The 22,349-nt window shown below is 35.9% G+C and overlaps 1 protein-coding gene across 23 annotated transcripts in view; it reads right to left on the bottom strand.

The window, feature by feature from the left end:
* The window catches only part of NRXN1 (neurexin 1), a 1,116,259-nt gene that overhangs the window by 296,342 nt on the left and 797,568 nt on the right, over positions 1-22,349 (bottom strand). For all 23 annotated transcript variants that reach the window (XM_036873338.1, XM_036873339.1, XM_036873343.1 and 20 more), the window contains one exon: positions 20,601-20,782. In XM_036873338.1, the coding sequence (XP_036729233.1) occupies positions 20,601-20,782 (182 nt within the window). The remainder of the gene's footprint in view (positions 1-20,600; positions 20,783-22,349) is intronic.

Here is a 22,349-nt window from a genome sequence, read left to right as displayed (position 1 = left end):
AAAAATGTAAATGCACAGAGACTAAGACATGCCAAAAGACATTTTCTTGTTTTTAGCTTTCTGTTTCCAAGCCATTAAAAATTTTAAAAATTCAGAGTGCTTTACTGAGCTCAGGAAGCCACAGCCTCTGGGAACAGCAGAACTACCACATTAATTTTCTGCATATGTTGTAGAGTGGAAAGTTCAAGTCAGATTTTAATGATCAGTGGCATCATGTTAACTTCATTTCAAAAAGTGAATTTCAGATTTGAGGGGTGCCAAATATGCACCTGCTGTCCTCAAAGCCGAAAATTCAGGCCCAGAATAATCACGAGGTCTTAATTACACAAAATGTATTGTGAAATATCATTATTATTTTTAGAAAGTAAAGAAATATCTATGACAGAATCTATTTTATGTGTTGGCAGCCTCCAAAAGATGTAGCTAAAAACAGCTTCTTAGTAATGTCTTGAAGGGTCAAAAGCAATGACCTTGTCATGTTCCTGGCAATCCTGATAAAATACCTGGGTCAGATACTAGTGAAGATTAATATGGTAATAGAAAGGGATCAGAAGGGTTATTGTAGCAAAACAGATATAGTATAATAAGCAGGGCCTCCTAATACTATTGATATTCTCCATAACTTTTCTCCCAATCCTTGATTATGAGTACCACAGTAAGTATACTTTTCAGGATAATTTTGGGTAATGTTAAGAACAGCAAAGATTGTTTTAAAAGTAGTAAATTTATTCTCAATCACATGTTTAAAAATCACCTTTGAATAGTATGTTCAATGTGCATATCACGTTAGGAAAATATTAAGCATGATCCCATACCATAGTTATTGCTGTATCAGTGGCCACTGAATTAGCTGAGCAGCCAAGTGATTGGAAAAAACAAAGCCTGGAAAAACCCCTAACATCACAGGAACTTCATTTATCTGGCTGGATCCGTAATTACTTACTTTAAAACTCTAAGTATGTAATTATACAAAAACCTTCTGTAAATAGGGTCTCAACTCTCAATTTGGATCATCTTTCAGAAATGCCTAAAGAGAAGGACAGAACTAATAATAACAGGGACCCAAAGAATGTGTTCTGGGATAGCATGGAACACCACATACTGTGTGGGTCTGTGCAACACGTTTGTCACCACAATGCCTGGTTGAAAGTAATTTTTACAACCTTTACAACCCAGAGGGTGGTCCTGAAAGCCACTTATAGTAAAGCTTTAAGATGTTACCTTAAGTCTGTTTGTAATATACCATCACTTGCATACCTGTTCAAATCTTTTGGCTCCTTTTCTTTCAGTCTAAGTTATTGTTATTGAAAAACCAGATAAGATGCCTCCCATTTAACCATTCACTCAGAAAACATTTTGTGAGGCCTACTCTGGGCTACTTTCTAGGGCATACAATTAATAAGACATCCTATGCCATATTTAACCTTAGTTTACGTTATTTCTGATGGTCCCTTTGTTTATTTTTGTATGTTTGGCCAACTCCTCACTCACACGTGCCTGACACTACCTCCCCTGCAAAGATGTCCCTAAGGTGCCAAAGCAAAATTCACGATTCTTTCTTTCACACTACTATTGTAAGTTTATGTGCTTCTATTATGGTCTTTATTACATTATTTTAAAATTCTTTCTTTAAATGTCTGTCTTTACTATTCTTCAATTTTATTGAAGCACGTGCAATATCTTAACCACATTATATTCCAGGAAACTAACAAGGTTCTGTGCACTTTAAGGTTCTCAATGTATGATTCATGAACGAATGAAAACTTCCTATCTCCAGTGGGGATTGGATGTCTATTAGCTCTAAACATCCATCTGGAGAGATCTACCTGTTCCTGGTATGAACCCCATCATCTCTATAAAACATGATGATTCTCTCAGAATAGAATAATACCCATCACATTACTCTAGAGATTTGATTGCATTCTCCTTAGGTTCTCTTTTTCTCTCAGATCCCAAAGTCCTTCAGCATGCTTCATATCCAACTACAACAATTTATAGCCTCCTCCACTCCCAAAGTTTTGGATAGAAGGGCATTTGTTTATCTTGGAGACTGAGACAGAATCTAAACCCTCAGCAAGCCATAGCTTATAAACAGTATGATCCATTTACTTTCTAAAACTTAGGGTATCTTTAGTTTTTGACTAGGGGTTAGAATACAAGTAAACTACCTTTCCAGGTCCTGAAACTTACCAGGGATCTGAAAACGTCAATTTGTATCTAGTAACATTTTAGATGACCTTGATTTAAAAGCCTAGAGATTCCTGTTTTCTATATGCAAAACAAGGAAGGCAAAGGTACCCTTTCCAAAAATATTCAATTTTATTGCATGTTTTTGAAATAGCTTTAAGGAGGGACATACCAAGACATAGAAAACAAACTTATGGTTACCAAAGGAGATGGGGGTGGAGATAAATTAGGAGTTTGGGGTTAACATACACACACTACTATATATAAAATAGGTAAACAACAAGTACCCACTGTATAGCAGAGGGAACTATGCCCGATATCTTGCAATAACCTATCATGGAAAAGAATCTGAAAAAGAATATATATGTGTGTATATATATATGTAACTGAATCATTTTGCTGTACACTCAAAACTAACACAACATTGTAATTAACTATACTTCAATTTTAAAAAAAGGACATACCAACAGCCTTTAACTTTTTTCTTCCCCATTGCCAATGAATTTAGGTATCAGCTTCATTGTGATGTTCTAAATACACTAAACTCCAGTACAGATTTTATTTCTCCAAGTGAATAGTTATCATATTTCAAAGATTCATTTGGATTTTAAATAAGGGCGACCTGTTTTCCTTATATTCAAACAGGCTTAGATCCATCTCTCCATCAGATATAGCAGAAAACAGCTACATCTAGCTCTCTTGCCATCTAAATAACTCTAGAATTTCTTAAAGATGATGATTTGTTTTGTGACTATGCTATATCTGTATGCTATCCACATAGTTTTCACTATTTCAAATATCATCTTCCTATGTACCAACTGAGGGAGGAATAACATTCTGATTAGTATATAAGACTGTTCCTCTGGGTTTGGAAATAAGAACTCTTAGATAGTCAGCATACGAGCATCTTACCAAAAATAATTTGTCATCAAGTCTAGTTGATGAAAAAGCCCTATGAGTTTAGGTGTACATTAACTCCTTATTCTCAACAACCAAATCAAGTGTAAAATAAATAATTATTGAGACACCTACATCCTTAGTATATGTAAAATGGAAAAACAAGGTTATATTAAGAGTTTGCAAATCTCTTATCCTATTATCCTACCTTAAAGATATAGCTCTTCAGTCCTATTGGCCAGAAAACAGATGTTGAAGTGACTACCTATTTAGGAATATTTTGTTACAGACAGGCTTACAGTGAATTACAAGTCATAGTAACAAAAAGCATAATCAGCTTTCCCAACTCCCCAGCCATGGCTTCTTGAGGTTCACCATTACAACAGAGTGAAATTTGAAGTGGGGGAAACACTTCACTCCTGCAGTGGAAAGAAATTAACACTTCCAGTTGTGTAAACCTAAAGGACTTCTCTGAATTCACTGAATTATTGTGGACTGTCGAGGCAAACATAGATTGTGCATAATAGCCGTGGAGCCAAGAAAAGACTAACACTGTGAATGCTTAAACAGATCCTAGTTGACAATTATTCAAACCCTGTTAAAGGAGATGGTCAGAAAAAAATGCAGAACAGCTCAAACTACAATTGCTTTGTCTTGTCCAGATAATTGATGACTGTATTAGAACGTTCCATATGATTTGAACCAAGCTTTTTCACAATTTAGATCCAGGTTAGTGTAAGTCCCTCACCACACAAAACACAACAGAAATCCTTAAAGTTCAATAAGTTGTATCCAATTTCAACACTTTTTCCATTTTCAATACAGCTGGACAGGATCTTTGGTAAAGCCCATTTCAAATGGACCATTATGAATTTCACATCTTTCTGTGAATCTCAAAATACATTAGCTAGACAGCCATCTTATTTTAGCTTTAGAATGTATATCAGGTGTTTTTTTCCAGACACAGCAATTAAAGGATTGTAAAATAGCTCATGGAAAGCTCCAAAGAATTGATCCTCAGAGAGCAAATCTTGCAACACCAAACAACCCCAATTTCCCTTGGGCATCTCAGCTGACAAGTGTTATTGCTAGTTAAGTAGGGCAACTAGAAGACATACACACAAACCATCACACTTAAATAACCTACTCACCACATAACTAATAGTTACTGAGAGGCTGGTTGCTAGAATTTTCTTACTAATTTGAAGCTATAACATGACACATTACAGAGCTTCCTTGAAGATGATACCCTACCCATTTTGTATTGGGTACATGTATTTTATTATGTAGTTATGTGTGTTGAGTGTCTTATCCAATCTTGCCCAGTTATTTGATTTTAGAGTCTCACAGGCTTTGTATCTTGAAGCCAAACAACCTGTTGGAAACAAACAGCAGAGAACAGAACCCCTCCTATCTGCTTGCTGCCTAACAAATCAAAACACACTGAAATCTGAGATTATTAGAGAAGGTTTTGGGATAAATAAATAAAATAAAAACTGACTTGTCAAATGGGACTCCCTGCTGCTTGGTACCATGTGTTACCACAGCAAGCTGCATCTGTTCCGCTATTAAATATGTTAGTGAATATGATATAGACAGCCATGGCATTATCAAATATTCTTAGTGCCTATTAAACTCCATAGTTACATATTTTAATTTTACCTTTCATTAGTAAAACTCAAGGCGGTAGCACTTTGGAAATAATTTAAAAAGTTCAAAGACAAAAACTATTGTTTTGGTTATATTTCACATGTTTAAATTATATTCATGCATTACTAATAAAAAATTGGCAAGCTAACCAAAAGGTTCCCAAATTTTACATGTGGTTCTAGCAGCTGTGATTTCACTCACAATGGATGCAATAAGACTAAAGTAAAAAAAAAAAAAAATCACATGTAGAATGTGAAAAACTTAAATAGCTACATCTTTTTATTCCCTTCTGAACATCTTACTTCCTTTCAATTTAATCTTAGCCATTATCAAATGCCACACAACATGCGAGCCAGTCCCTTGATGGAATGTGCTCTCTGGGCTCGAGAACCTTGTCGCTGAAATGGGCTATCAAGAGCTAAGACATCTATGTCTTACTAAACGCTTAATAGCAGAACACATCTGTTGTTACTCTGTTTGTTATATTAAGATTAACCACAATAATGTTGACAATATTAATACATTTAAAAGCCTGTCACGTTCCACTGCTGTTGCACAATTCCTGGGGACTGCATGAGCAAAATAAGACGTGACTGGGGGCAAAATTAAGAATTATGGAATGTGTAGAAGGTGAAGAACACAAGGCAGACTCTGAAACGAGTAGTGCCTTCCACTGGGACATTAACCTCTTGCCTGCCTGGCTCATCCCAGAAAACTGTATAGCTGTTGCCTTCCTAAAATGAGTCACATGATTCATGAACTCCTTATCCCATTTCCTCAGCCTATTGTTATTCTATGAATGCTGTAAGAATGAGAAAAACTGTGACAGAAGCTAACGGGGGTTTGGTACCACCTTTAAACCAGTGTTATTATTAAAATGTAAACACACTCAAATCAAATAGGCCAGAAAGGAAAATCATTCTACAGAGCTCAATGTCTTAAGAAATAATGAGGCCAGTTTGTCTTTACATTAAAACGCCCCAGTTTGTGGCATCCATATATATTTGATGGTGGGAGTGTTCAACAGTACAATTTTCCTGAAAGACAACTCTGCAATAAATATAATGGTTCTGCTTGTAGGAATGTATCTTCCTAAAAATATATATTCATATATGTGAAACATTATTTTTATAAGATTAAATTTTTTTATTGGTTTGTAATACTAAAGATTCTGAAACAATTATACAAAATATCCGTCTTTAGGGAATGGTTTGCTAAATTTTAGTATATATATATATGCAGTAGGATCCTATGAGGCAAATATGAGATTATATGCTCTAAAGTGGCAAGATGCCCAAAATATATTAAATAAGAATAATCAAGTTGCAGAATAGTATGTATCATATAAAAACATAAAAACATTTTGTCTTTTTAAAGAATGTCCAAGTGTGTCAGCATATACAACTATTTACACATATACATAAAGGAAAAGAAATATATACGTATATGCATAAAAGTAAAGATTAGAATTTAGACACCACAGTAAAAAGATTGGTCATATTATAGGCAGTTTTTACTTATTCTCATCATTGTATTTAAAATTTTCAATAAGTACTTTTATGATCTAAGAAAATAAAATTTATTAAAAATATCGTCTTTTTCCGGAAAGTAAATAGAGACATAGAACAACAGATAAAATTCAACTCCCTCTGAACAGCCTGTCATAAAATATTATTGGCCTTGAGGACCCAATTCTACGCATCACTAATCTATTGAATTCAGTTTATGTCTAGACAGAAGAATGAAAAAAAAAAAAAAGCCAGTAAATAAAAAAAGAGCAGTTAAATAACAAATACAGTTTACTGAAGAGAAAGTTCATTGAAAAGCTAGTTAATCATGAAGCTGATGGCTGCAGTATGTTCTTCACAGAATAATCAACAATAACTGTTGCAATTTCAAATACCAAAAAGCACCCCCAGCCACTTCGTTTATCCAACACCCTTCACAATAGCCAGTTACAAATAACCAACTAACCACTGGTTGCGAATTAGGCATTGGTGGGAGAGCTAGAATTTACAATTTTTTCTTTCTACATGTGAAACTTCTCTGCAATGCCTGTCTTTTAAAGATCAAATGAACTCAGTTGTGAAGCCTACATGGCAGGCTGTCTGACCTTACTTCACATATAACTGCTAAAATTTCAACCCCATTTCTCTGCTGATGCCCTGTGGGATACGGAGCTCCCAAAGCCTTGCCTTTACTACTAATTAACAATAATGAACAGGATGACATACTTTTCCTTTGAACACTTCTGTCTGGAAGATATCCAATCAGCAAGAGATACAAGCAATAGATGAATTCCCTTCCCCCCCTCCCCCATTTACATGCTGAGATACACAGAGACTCTATCCTGCCTTTTGGTTAAAAAAAAAAAAAAAAAAGTAGGTCGAGCTGTCTAGGCTTTATGCATTGGCTTTAGAACCTGTGGAAAGGATGAAAGTTTTCTCTCCAGCCAGTTTCCAGAGCATCACAGGTTATTTTTATATTCATCTACACATACCACTGATACTCTTGTGACAGTTATTAGTTTAGTCCCACATTTAGGCACAACTGAAAAAATAACAATGATACCTATAATTCCACCAATTAAAAGAATTTTAAAACAAATATCATGTGCTATGTCATGGCACTCTATTATTATTTAGTGCACTGTGTTGAGGGACACAGAAGTTCTAGCTTGTGCCAAGCTTAAGGAATGTCATAGTGTAATACACAGTAAAGATTCACTAATTTAGGATTGGTAATTTGGATTGTATGATCATTTGAAAAAGTAGCTGGGCTAGCCTGAAATTTTCCTTTGCACAAAAGAAAAATGGGGCTTTGCAGTCAGAACAGTTACTTACTAGCTATGTGATTTGGGTCAATTATTTAAAAATGCAGTTTGCTCAACTGTAAAATTGAGATAATAATTCAAACCTCAATGGGTTATTGTGAATATTAAATGAAATATAATTTTTATGGAAAGTGTTTAGTGTTTGGGGCATAGTAAGCATTCAGTACATGCTAAATAGAATTGTTTAGCTATTATTCTTACTAAGTCAACAAACAGAGGAAGCCTGATTTCAAAGGGAGAGTTTAACCCTGCTTAAGATAATTAACTGTTAGAACTTCGAACATTTAATATATATTAATTAAAATATTTTTTAAAACTATTTTAATAAATGGAGAATCAATTTCACCTCCATCATTTTAACAAGTGTCACAGTAGGAGAAGAAGAAGGAAAAAAAAAAAAAGATGGTCAAATTGCCAGGGTAGTAGAGGTTAATTACCTTCCACAACCCTAATCGATCAGGATTGATTACCACAGTAGGTTTTTGTTTGTTTGTTTTTTTCATTCACTCTCCAATTGGATTAATCATCTCTCATCAAGTCAGAATGCAGGGAAATATATCACAGATGTTTTTATATAAGTACCCAAAATTATACAGACAGCACATAAGAAGCATACTGAATCTCAGAGAACTGACTACTTGTCTGGAATATTTGAGCCTGGAAGTGGGGCTGATCAATGGTCTAACGTGAGAGAAGTCTTCCTTCTCTGAGAAATATACCATGTGGATAATGAGTCCACTTCATGATAGGCCCCAGCACTCTGGCCTCTGCCTTGAGTGTGCAAGCCTCTGTAGGTTGTAAAAGGGGAGCCCAGGAGAGTGTCACATGCTTTCACCAATACCCTTTGGGAGTCTACCTCACACTGGGCTCCAAGGAGAGCACTCCTCATGTGAGTTCTTGTACCACAGTGGAAATTTACCAGCAAGAGGGGAAGGGAGGCCACAAGTCAAAAAGGAAGGCTCCATTCACTCATGCCTGCATTCCCTCATCAATAAATATTATTACTATGTATTCATGAGCACTGTGCTACTATCTGAAAATACAGAGATGTAAAGATACATAGTACATGGTAACTGACCTTGATGAGTTCACAATTTAATGCGCTGAAAGGACACATAAGGAAATAAACATGACTACGGTAAGTAATATAATAGAATTAAGAACAAAGTGCTAGGACTTCCCTGGTGGCGCAGCGGTTAAGAATCCGCCTGCCAATGCAGGGGACACGGGTTGAGCCCTGTTCCGGGAAGACCCCACATGCTGCAGAGCAACTAAGCCCGTGCGCCACAGCTACTAAGCCTGTGCCCTAGAGCCCACGAGGCACAACTACTGAGCCCACATGCTGCAACTACTGAAGCCCACACGTCTAGAGCCCGTGCTGAGCAACAAGAGAAGCCACCGCAATGAGAAGATCGCGCACTGCAACAAAGAGTAGCCCCCCCGCCACCCCACCCCACCCCCGCTTGCTGCAACTAGAGAAAGCCCGTGCGCAGTGATGAAGACCCAACACAGCCATAAATAAATAAATAAATAGAACAAAGTGCTATGTTAGTACCAAGAAGCGCATGATTAGTTATTCCCTAGGGGACCAAGGAAGGCTTCACAAATTTATGAAATATATGATCCAGGCCTTAAAGATGAATAGAAACTCACCAGACTAGAAAAGAGAGGAAGGCAAGCAGGAGTGAGAGGAAATAGGAATATTTCAAAGAAAGAAATGAGCATGAACAGAGGCACTTTGGAGGTCTATCTTTGCTGACTGTCATTTCATTATTGGTACAAATATTTTTTGAAAATTGTTCTCTGCCTTTAAAATTATGTACACCCCAAATTTACAAATCAATCTAATTACAAAAGCTAACTAGCTAAATACAAAATGTTTGAGGCAACTAGTCAACCAGATAACTTTCTATGTGCTTATTTAACTAGAGAAAATAGTTTATATAGCTGATGTCTGGAATGCTCAGTAATTCAAGTGATGTATGGTATGCTAAAAGCTGAGGTTGTTTGACTTCACAGAGCTGCATTAAACAGACCACAGGCAGAGTTGTGGGGTGTAACCAGAAGATGGCTTGCCCCCTATACCTTTACCTGCACCACACACATAAGGCCCAGATGTTAAGCACATCGACTTAGAAGTCAGACTGCCTGAGTTCAAACCCTGGTTTTGCTTACTAGCTGTGTGACCTGTGCCTCCTTTCCTCATTAACTAAATAAGGATAAAATTTTTTACTGTAGGGTTTTTATGAGTATTAAATGGATAACAAATGTAAAATTAGAACAGTCATGTGATTATTGGTTGCTTTTATAAATGTCACACTTAAAACCTTTGTGTTTCTACAGCAGGAAGGTTTGGAATATCAGCCTATGCCTACATTCTGTGACTAATATGTCATAAGAATAAAATTTATCCATTAAATTCTAAGATACTTGAGGTCAAAAGCCACGCCTCACTCGACTGTATTGCAAGTGCCTTGAAAAGTGCTTTAAAAAAGTCTATCATAGAGAGTGAAGTAAGTCAGAAAGAGAAAAACAAATACTGTATGCTAACACATATATATGGAATCTAAAAAAAAAAACAAAAAAACAAAAAACTTGGCTCTGAAGAACCTAGGGGCAGGACAGAATAAAGACGCAGACACAGAGAATGGACTTGAGGACACGGGGAAGGGTAACCTGGGACTTAGTGAGAGAGTGGCATGGACATATATACACTACCAAATGTAAAATAGATAGCTAGTGGGAAGCAGCCACATAGCACAGGGAGATCAGCTCCGTGCTTTGTGACCACCTAGAGGGGTGGGATAGGGAGGGTGGGAGGGAGACACAAGAAGGAAGAGATATGGGGATATATGTATATGTATAGCTGATTCACTTTGTTATACAGCAGAAACTAACACACCATTGTAAAGCAATTATACTCCAATAAAGATGTTAAAAAAAAAAAAAGGTTTGTTAAATACGTATATTAAAATGAGATTATGTCTGAGTTGGAGTGGGGAACAGCTGGAGATAGAGCCAGAAATTAAGCCCAGATTTTGCATTCATTGCAGGTCCAGCTAAGGAGTTTTTGGCTTTTGAACTATTTGCATTGTAGGCTGGTGGTTCTCCAACAGAATGAAGGCATGGTGCACCAGAATCTTGCCTTGAGATACCAATCTATAAAGAGGCAACATAATGAATTTGAGACATGCTAGCAGTTAGCTCAGATTTGCAGCTCAAATCCACACTTAACAAGTTAAATATAAACCAACTTCTTCTAAAGGAGACCATGCCCTTGACCGGAGCAGCACTGAGCTATTTATTGCCCCTGAACGTTTTCAGAATGCACACAGGCAGTTTAAATTGGCAGAGCTTCTAGAACCAAAAGATTATTTCAACAAATATTTATTGCTCATTTGCTAAATTCCAGGCTCTAGCTGGACTCTGGGAATACAGAGGTGCACAAAATAGATGGAAGTCGCCGCCCTGACACTGCGGCTCAGCATCACATTTTTCATCTTAAATAAAGGATCTGCCATCGTAACTTAAGCACTTTAATCTGAACCCCAAATTTTGCCTGGTTCACAAAACTGCCACCAAAAACAGAAGAAAGTACAAGGACTACTAAAAAATGATACAGGGTTTTGGGGCCGATTCTTTTCCAGACAATTGACTTTCCTTTGTCCAGGAGAAGTAAATTACTAAGTGTCTATGTATACAATTTTGAAAAACTGAAAGTCAGTTTCTCCCCATACTTTAAATAAACTTTGGGAAAAAATAGTTAATGAATATTATGGAGGGACTTCAAATTGATAGTCTGAACGGGGAGTTCATGCCCATCCCTGAACAGCCTTGGGGGCAAGCGAGGAGTTGAGATACAGTCTTGCAGAGCAGAGAGGGAAGCGGAGGAGTGATGGGTTGAGTCTCAGGCTCTGTGCCGCACTCTCCCTGCTTTTGTTCACTTAGGAGCTTTTTTTGCCTCTAAGTGAGCACAATTACTGATACAGGTGGCTGAATATTATCAGTCAGATATGTCCTGAACTAAAAGAGGTTGAGAGACCCACTGCCATGAAACGTTTAGAACCAGAGGTTGAAATAACCAAGTTTTTACTTTACAACAATCGTTCTGGTGGCAGTGCAGAGATGAATTAGAAAGGAGAAGAACCTTGCGAGCAGAGAGATCAGTTTGAAGTCTGTGCAACAGTTCAAGAAGAGAACATTCACTTAAGGCAAGAATAATGGGAGTCAAAGAAAGCAGATAAATTCTAAAGCTCTGTTAAGCACTTGAAATGTGGCTAATGGAACTGAAGAACTGAATTTCAAAATGTATTTAATTGTAATTAAGTTAGATGTAAATTTAAAACTGATAGTTGACTCAATTATGGAAAATTTTTAAGTATGTTTATGATAATTCAGCTACGTGAATCTATGCTTCCTGTGGGAAATTTTATGAAATATACAGTATTTCTGATGCAAATTTAGATTCTGAATTGAGAGGCACCATAAGTGTAAAACACACATTAGATATCAAAATTTAGCATGAAATAATAATATAAAACATAGTAAAATGTATATTGATTATATGTTAACATAATACTTTGGATATAGTGAGTTACATAAAATATATTAAAAGTTAGTTTCATCTGAGTTTTTTTTTTCCTTTTTAATGTGACTACTAGAGAACTTAAAGTTACATACATGGCTCACGTTATATTTCTATTGGGCAGTACTGATTGAAAGACATTTCTGGAATTTAGTGAGAAACAAATTACTTCATAAAAGCAAGCAGGGGAAAGATGTCAAAGTTTTCATCTGTAACTGTGTAGATGGGCAGGTAGCTGGAAGACGACGAATTCAGTTTTACCTGTGAGACATCCAGGTGGAGATGCCTTTGGCAATGCTGGTAGGTGATGATAAGAGGGGAAGTCAGGGAGTGTGTCTGGGAATAAGCAGTCTGCATTTGCTGGCTAAAATGCAGAACAGAATTTCAGGAATATTAAGATTAACTTTTTTTTCATAGACCAAAAAGCCTGAATAATCAATTAAATTTTGATCTTTCACCAAAGAGTTTTTTGGCCTGTCAGTCTTGTATTTCCACTCTTTGTTGGGCAGCAAGGCCCTAAGGGGTAGTTTCAGGAGGAAGTGTTTCTTTTGATAGGTGAACACCACCATGAAAGTGTCTCCTCAGAAACCTGAGAAGTAGGTTCTTCCAGGGCTGTGCTTTGTTGACAGAGAGGTTAAACAGTTTCCTGTCTTGTGACCTAAGCGTCCCCAGGTCTAGCATACTACCTCCTAAAGTAACCTCCTAAAAATAACACCTGTGCATTTCACAGCTCCGAAAATGCTTGTTTTCTTCAGAAGAATTTTCTCAGGCCCAGTAAAAATTATCTCTAGTTCTTTGCTACTGATTTAAAATGTGGCTTATTTATGCCTAGGGTTAACTTGAGTGTCCCTGAGTATATTCACCTAGGTCATTTCCTTCCTTTTGTTGAAACGAACTGCCTGTGTCTGAAGTGGTGCAACATCAGCTTTCATAGGACTGCAATGCCATAGTGTCACTTCCATCTTGTTTCCTGGTCTTTGACTGACATATTCTCTATGCTGTTTGCATTTTTTAACTACTACTCTCATGCATTTTGTTTATGGCTTTCAGTGGGGTGTTTTTTGGTGCAATAAAAGGCGTGTAAAAATGACTCCTTATTCAGTATGCATTCCCCAAACTAGGTCTTAACCCTCAAGCAATGTCATTAACTCTTTTTCCATCCATCTATATTGTGTTTAGACTTCTGCAAAAGCCAGCATCCTTAATCTTAAAGCCAGTGTATGCTTTCATTGCTGCTCATCATTTCTTCCTAAGACATGTCGACGTCTTGATCATAAGAATGAACGTATCAGATATCAGATATATTCTGAGCATGGGAGATCTTAACCATGTCTGCTCCTGGGAATCTCTTAATACCCTAGGCTCAGCTGCTCCTGGATTTCTGAGCCTATATAAGATAATAAATATTTGCTGTTTTAAGTTGCTAAATTGTGGGGAAATTTGTTACACAGAAATAGGTAGTTAATACATTACAAACTGCATTATAGGTGATCAATAATGATGTGTTGAATGGGCCAAAGGAATGTTTCTTGAAGGTATGCTTTTGAAAAATATTAGCTACAGAAGAAATGGAGGTGTGCTCAGTAGCCAGAAAGGATTCACCAATTTTCTTGTTTTGGCATCTTGTCATAAGAAAAGGGCAACTCATCATTGGCTAACTTAGAATGGATTTGAAACCATTCTGTTAATATAGCTTGGGTTCCAACACAAAACAGTAGGTCAAGAAGAGCAGTGATCATAGATTGGAGGAGAATCTATGTCCAAGATTTTCTCTACCTAGATAATGCCCTGGCTATTGTTTTAGCAGCTTTTCCAAAGAGATTCCTGAGCTCTAGACTTCTTTCTGCTAGCTCAGAGCACTACAAGATCCCAGGCCCAACCCTGATAACACCCATTTGGATAGAGAAGATGATGACTGAGCAGAATCTCGAGAGTGAGAGAGAATGAGAAGAAACCTTCTGCACAGATTCAGAAACAGAGAAATGAAAATAAGAAGTTCATTTTTTTAAAAAGTGGACTAATAAATTTCACTGGCATGGAAAGATAAGAATAGAATTGTGGAAATATGGACTGAAAAGGGAAATTAAGATCAGAATGTTCAGGACATTAACTGTTAGTCACAGAATGTGCCTTTACCTGTACATACTTGGGAAGCATCAGTGTGTTGTTTTTTTTTTAAATTTTGTTTTGGTTTTATTGTTATTACTTCTATGTGGGTTTGATTATTATCTGTTAACACAATATAATTTCACAAATGAGAAGGCAATATTTTGTATCTGACCATTAACATTCAGAATTGAAATAAAATTTCTCAGTCCTCTTTAATGGATTAGCTAAACAAAATTGACGAAACATAGCCTAAAAGCAAACACACACTACTGAGGTTAGACTATTTGGTACTATCAGAGTGTTTTAAAAGAGGAATAATAGAGGAATAATCAAAGAAGCATTTTAGCAAATTAACCTGACATAAGTACATAAAATGGATTGGAAAGTATTCAGAACAGAGACAGGAAGATAACTGAGAAGGTGTGGCAGCTGTTTAAGCATCTAAGTCATAAGTACATGAAATAAGGAGGTGCAGCTAGAAACAGCTGTTTTGGTTCTTTTTATTAAATTTCACAGCAGTAGAATTTCAGGAGGAAATAATTCTAGAAATCTAAAACCAAATTCAGAGAGATTTACTTATGCTCAAAGGTGACAACCAGCTTAGAAAATGAGATACTAATTTTCATTAGAAAATGAGATACTGAATTAACTTCTAAGGGGAAAGGATGAAGGGAGGAATTTATTTTAATTCACTTGACCCCATCCATCCCAAAATAGGACTGTTTCAAGATATTTGGACAGCACTTAAGCATACTGAAATATGACCATCATTTCTCCCATTTTCTTCAAAGATAACATTCATCCTTCATACCTTAGAAGCTTGGGCAAAATTTTGCAACACATGGTAAAAAGACATTTTAGCCTTTCTTTTAAAATTCTTGTCAAATAGGCCACATGTTCTCTAACTCACGTAAGAACAAGGAAAACAAAACCAAATAAAATATCTACTGTGTATGATTTACAGGCTTTAATTTAAATATTACATGGCAAAGTGAAATTCTTAAAATAGGTGAATCTGTTGGTTAAAAAGAGTGTTTCAGATGAAACAGTTGAAATTCTAGAAAAACCTGTGAGGGAATAATTGGGTTTTATCTTGTTGATATAGACATGCACCAATATATAAGTATTGACTTTTAAAAGATTTTTTAAACTTAATCTTCATAAAGCATAAGATAAGATGACGAGAAAGATTGACATGTCAAAAATACCGATAAGCTATTTTTGAGACCTGTAATATTTACTATAAATACACTATGCTTCTAGTCTACACTAAAATCGCTGATCAAAAGGTGTATTTCTAAATCAAAATCAATTAAGAGCTTGGTTTCAAAAATAAGGCTTCCAGCCCAGGAAATTACAAAGGAGAAACACTTAAGGCAAATATATACAACAATTCACTGATCGAATTTGCAATGCTCTTTCATGCTCTGAAGATGAAAGGATTTCAAAGAACACTCTCCACTCATCCTCTCCTCCATCCTCCACACACTTCCTCTGGTCAGAACCAACGCACGTGCTAATATTCATGGCAGTGAGTGAGCACACATCTGCAGTGCTTTCTTCTAAGTCAGAAGAGTTAAGTAATCTCCAATTAACATTACCAGACTGATTTATGAGAGATGTTTCCTCTAGAGTGACGACACTGGTAAAATTTTTAGATGTACCTCATAAATTATGAAAAACGTGAATTTAATTTTTTTGCTTATTTCCTCTAAGAGATTATTTTATTCAATATTGATTAAATAATCATCATTACTAATTTAAATGTGTATAATAGAACACTTTACAGTTTTTTTTTTTTTTTTTTTTGGCGGTGTTGGGGCTTCGTTGCTGCACGCGGGCTTTCTCTAGTTGAGGTGAGCGGGGGCTACTCTTCCTTGTGGTGCACGGGCTTCTCACTGCAGTGGCTTCTCTTGTTGCAGAGCACGGGCTCTAGGGGCGCGGGCTTCAGTATTTGTGGCTCATGGGCTCTAGAGCACAGGCTCAGTAGTTGTGACGCACGGGCTTAGTTGCTCCGCGGCATGTGGGATCTTCCCGGACCAGGGCTCGAACCCATGTCCCCTGCATTGGCAGGCGGATTCTTAACCACTGCGCCACCAGGGAAGCCCTTTTTAAATTCTCTATCTTAATAACCTATCATTTGTCCACATTCTTACAAATACTTTGCAGATAAGAAAGTAAAACTGCAAAAGGAAGAAATGGAGATATACCAAGATGGAGAAATAACCAAGAAACACTAGTCACGTTGGGACAAAGTATGTTTACTATAAATAATCTAAGCTACCTGGTAACCAGGGTCCCAGCTAGCTTTTTCATTCATTTATCTAGCTAATATTTATTGAGATAAGTATTAAGTGGTGAGCACATTTATTTTTGTATCCACAGAACCTTGAACATAGGCTTGGGCCATATTAGTTGCTCAGAAAATATTTCTGGACAGGCTCCTAGCATGTACTGACATAAATGATGAAAAGCCACATTTCTACATTACATTATTTTTCTTATTAGTCATCATTATTATAAATTTTGTTCTATGCCATCAGAAAGTTTACCGCTATTTGAAAAAATGGACAGGTCTGAAATGACTAGAGAACAATTCAAGATAAAAGTGAGTTACAATAAATGAGGCAATTACTAAGGAGAGATAATCACTCATCCAGCAAAAATTCTCACCATAGACTTTCTTTAAACAACCAACTACCATAATCAATTCTTAGCTAAAGATTCAGAAAACAACATCAACAAAAATACGTAACTTTTGAATAATACAGCCGGTATGTATAGAGTGCTACACTTTTTCTATATCGTAAACAAGAAGTTGGATGACTTTCTTCAGAGTTATGTAGAAACTAAACTGCACATATGACTTCACTTTGACTACTGAAAACCTGAGAGTCTATACTCAACCCAAGCCACAATATTTTCAATATATAATTCATGAATTCTTTTATTATTTCAGAAAACATTTCTGAGCACTTGTATTCTACACACTGTGTTAATTAATTGCCCCTCACTTCATGTCTTAATCTTCCCTTCAGCCCCTTCTAAAACCTTGTACATTTCAATAGCAATATCATATGGCTTTGAGGTTAATAGTGGTAGCATTAATATTAACATGGCAAAAAATCCATCTGTAAAGACTAGGCCACTTAAGTAAAAAATCATTTTATTCCAAGTTATTATATTTTTAAGAGTATAGTTAATCAAAATTTAAATATGATTATATGTTTAAGTAAAAGCAAACATGATCATTTGAAAAAATAGGATAATAATGTCAAATATTCACATCCTCACTGAAATTATATGCCAATCAGATTTTAAAAGTTATCGAACTAAAGTGGCATTACACAATTCAGCAAGACTGGAGCAACTTTTAATGTGTGCAATTGACTTTCCAGCTTATTGGTTAATTCCATTAATTGAGGATATAAATATAGCTTTTAAATAAGATCAGAGCATAGTTTATACTTGGCTGACCTTGAAGGTTTATAGAAATTTTCTTGGAAGTTTAATAGATAACCAAAATTTCTAACTTTTACAGATTAAACATATCTGTGATATCATCAGGTTAATTTTTAAGTCAGTTATATTTAAAAACTAAAATCAGACAGTAGTAATAATCTTTCTACAATTGTTGTTTTCCTCTTATATTTCCAATTCTGAAAGAAGCAGAAGAAATGATTTGGGGAAAATCAGGATATACTCAAAGGTATGTAAACCATTTGATAAAATAGCCTTTGAACAGTCCCAAATCTAAGAATCATTATTAAGAATACTTCTGCTTCTATCAGCCATGGGTATCAGCTTTGGTCCCCACCCACTTCATTTTCCGTCCCTTTACTTCCGTCTTCCCTCCCTCCATCCCTTTCTCTCTGCCTCTCTCTCTTTTTCTCAAGCTCTCTCTCTTCCCTTTTTTAATATCTAACTCCTCTTTCTCTTCCTCTTCCATGTACCCAACATTATGGGAAAGAGTTAAAGGTAAACTTTAGAAGAAAAAGAAAACCACTGGCTTACTTTTGTTTGTAATGTGGAAACATGGAAAAAAGTGGCTTACCTTCATGTAAGCAACTTGCTGAGTCAGTAATGGCTGATCACTGCTTGTAGGCAATGAGAGAAAAAGGGGGGAAATGGAAAGTTTTAGTTGGCCAGATTTGGACTAAGACTGGGTCCTAGTAGTTGATATAGGAGTTAGTAGGGCTGACTACAAATGGTGTTTGGTAAGCCCAGGGAACCAACATCCATCTTCCATTTCCTAGTCAAGGACAGGCTAGGATTAAGAAAGAGTTTGAAGACAGCCAATCCAAGAGGAAGGGTGTTAGAAACAAAAACTGAATCCAAAGTGAATGGCCAGCCAAGACCAAGAGAGGAGAATCAGAAAGAAGGAGGGCCTCACAGGACATCTATCAGAAATCTCTGGCCAGTAAAGAAGCTTTGGAAGGTACTGGGCTGGGTTTTTAGGGACAAGTTCCTTTACATATACAAGGACTCTAAGGCACAGTTGATCAGAATTGGAAAGAAATACCCATTCCTGTAGACTAAAACCCTTTGACCATAAAACAAACAGTGGTTTGAGTAATTCAATAACATGGCCCCTTATGATTTGCAAGTGATCATTATAGAACCTTTTCTCAGGGTAAATGTGTAATTGGTTATGGATCAATAAGTAATTTCTTTCAGGAGGAAAAGCTCTTGTTTTCTTTTTTGATTATTTATTTATTTTTTGAAGTACCAAGGCTCTTAAATCAGAATGGAGCAAATACATTTGGAAAGTTGAGATTACTCTAAACAGCAAGATTCCTTACTGCATTAGTTATCTCAGCTGATCACTTATTTATGATGCCATAAAAATCCAGATGCCTTCAATTCTGATGGTTAGATATTTGCCAAAAGGCAGCTAAAATTACTTTCCAACGTTTCCCATTTTGACAACTGCATTTTGAATTGAAAATTTATGATGGTTCAGTAATGGTTGTGCTGAGGTGTTTTGGGGTTTTTTTTGTTTTTGTTTTTGTTTTCCAAGATTAGCAATGAATTCAGCTCTTGTGGTCAGTTGTAAACCTTACTGAGTTTATTGGAAATTCTAGAAACCTAACAGAAAACTAAGATTAAGAAAATAAATGAATAAAACTTTGAGAATTAAGACCCTGCAAGTTTGTGATAATGTATTTTGGTGTTTGGTGATTTTCCTAATCATTTTACAGTGAGAGCCTGAAGGCCAGTTTCTAACAGGAAAGAACATGTTGACCTAATCTAAGGTCTTCTGAGGCATGGGTGCAAGTAAAGGGAGAACTTGCAAGGATAAACAAAAGCAAAACAAAACAAACTTATACGATCACATAAGGCAGAAGAGATAAACTATACCTCAAGAACAGAAAGGCAGATGAAGAGGTTGATATGCTTCTGGACCTTCCAGAAGATAGAGAGTTTAGACCAAGAACTATGATGATAAGAACGCTTTAGAGTGTTTTGAATATATGACACTTTCCTATGGTTGTTATTTTGATATATCAATAAAATATTAATATCTCTTGACAATGAAAGACTGTGTGATTCTTTGCAAATATCGTGAGTAAATGGCAAGTTAAAGAATTGCAACCACACAAATTAGTAACTCTTTGAAAGCAGAGATATAAGGAAAAGTCCCCAAGCTATAGTCAGTTATGACAACTTTAAAAGGTAAAGAAAGCTTTTCATTCATGAATTATTATTTGACATTCACTAAAAGCTAACTAAATTCTTGTGGGAGGCTTAGAACTTAGAGAAAAAGGCATGGTCCCAGGATATAAATGGCAAGAGTCCATTGTATTTTCTTGATGTGTATGTATCAAAATGAGTATAAGATGGCATAGAAGTAATCTTTTTGTCTTTTTCTTTCGTATCCCCAAATACCTTTAAAGATTCCTTTTCGCCTGTCCATTGCATGTGACTTTAGACAATTCTTTTCTCAGGTGAGAAAAGAAACAAGGACACTGGATCCAGATCTGCTGTCACCAGTATTACAACCTCCTGCTTCCAGCCAGATGGAATAGTATCTACTGGACCACAATGTTTTTTATTAATTTGGCAAGACTGCCTAAAGTCACTAAAAACACACCAAGAATAATTCCTTGTGAACAGAGAACTGAGAGGAATTCACACTTAAAAAGAAAAAAAATCTATTGTCAAGAACATTTTAACAACAGTAATAGCTATAAGGTCTTATTACCTCTAGAGTATATTTATATTTTCTGTATATTTTTTGCTGGGGGGAGGGAAATGTCCAAAAATCAGAATTATACATTATTTACAAAAAGCTAACAGTAAAAGCTAAAAGCTGAATCTTATTTTAGAAGTACTTACTATATGCAGCTCTAGGTAGTCTCCCAGGCCAGAAGAACTGTCCACTCGCACCAATACAGCTTCTTTCTGAACAGTGCTAAACCCTATGGCCAGTCTGTCTGCTCGTGTACTTGGCCGGTCATTAGGAGGCCACTTATACGTGATTTGTCCACCACCTTTGCTAAAGATATATGTTGTCCCAGCTGGAAAACAAAAACCAAAACCAATTAGTCCAAATACATCAAGGGCACACTTTCCTATGTTTGTTATATTGACATATCAGTAAAGTATTAAATTTACACCATGGCAGTCATAAATAAATAAAATAAAATAACAAGAACAAAAACAAAAACCTATGGCAAAGCAAATAAGCAAATAACAGATTTTAATCAAACATGCTCAAGAAAGAGAACAGAGTTTTTTTAAAAAGAAATATCAAGGCAGCTCCATTTTTAATACACTCATTAAATCTACCAGCAGGTGTTTCAGAACAAACGGGAGATTACTGCTTTTTCCACTGGGTTGGACAAGCATGCAATGTAATGGGGCTTTATTTCTTTCTTCCAGTTTAAAAAAATAGTTTAGTAGGAAACATTGACTTTGGATGCTTCAAAAGGAGCAGAAACATATATCAACTTGTTTTTGAAACAAGAGCTTCATGTAGATGTGATAGGGTCATACAGCACAGGGAAGGAAATTGCAAGAAGTATGCTATGAATCAACTTTTATGGGGAGAGGGCCTATTCACATATGACAGATCATAACTAATGGATGAACAGCCATAAGACCCAACAGTCCTGTCAAGAAAATACAGATAATAGATCCCATCTATAGAAGTCAGGTCTTATTTAACAAGCAACATCTACTAGTTGTCAAACTATCCAGCTCCATAAAAAGACCCATTTTTTTCCCAAAGCAAATGCTAGTCTTACAGCAATAAGAATAATATCATAGCCTCATTTGGTAAATCTTCAAATTTTACTTTATGATGGTGATGTCAGTAAATTATCTATCTTGCTCTAAAAAGAGTTTTGTTTCAAACAAATTTCCTAAGCATCCAATGTGTTAAAGTCCTATTTCATTGCACCACTGGCATCTACCTCATTTAATGCAATAAGATTAATTCTTTGAGTAAGAATATTTGGAAGAGACAAGCAAAGATATATATAAAGGAGAATGAATCTTCCTCCACACTAAAGGGGACCAGAGAAATATTTATTTAGTTATCCCAGGAATAGACCTTAAGGTACAATTTATAGGAGTGTAGCCTTCCATAAACAAAGGAGGCCAATACATATTTATTGTGTACCTACTATGTGCCAACATGGTAACGAAAGCAATAAAACTAAATACTAAAATTTAGGCCACAAAGCATCTTGTGTGTACAGAAATATAGCTTCTACCAAGAGTAAGGGTTGTAAGTAAAAGTTGAGTGTACAGCAGTATGTTTTCAAGATATCTACACATTAAATTTCTATGAACCAAATTTACCAATTAAATGATGTTGGCAATGTCACATTCATGTACATTTAATTAAATAGCTGATGATATCAATTTTTTTCTCTTTTGATATTTTGGGGCCAATCATTCTTTGTATTCTGTCTGAGACATTTCCATAGGCCCCTGAGAAACTCCAAAGAACTCTGCAATATGCTTAATGTGCCTGACTGGTTAAATAGGCCTTGGTATGTAGACCTGACCCAAGAAACATGTCAAGACAATATTGATGTAAGTGATAAAACAGAACCTTGTTAAAAATGCAGTGGTAGA

Source organism: Balaenoptera musculus, chromosome 13, assembly GCF_009873245.2.
Source record: "Balaenoptera musculus isolate JJ_BM4_2016_0621 chromosome 13, mBalMus1.pri.v3, whole genome shotgun sequence".
NCBI lineage: Eukaryota > Metazoa > Chordata > Mammalia > Artiodactyla > Balaenopteridae > Balaenoptera > Balaenoptera musculus.
This window is presented reverse-complemented; position numbering and strand designations above follow the sequence as displayed.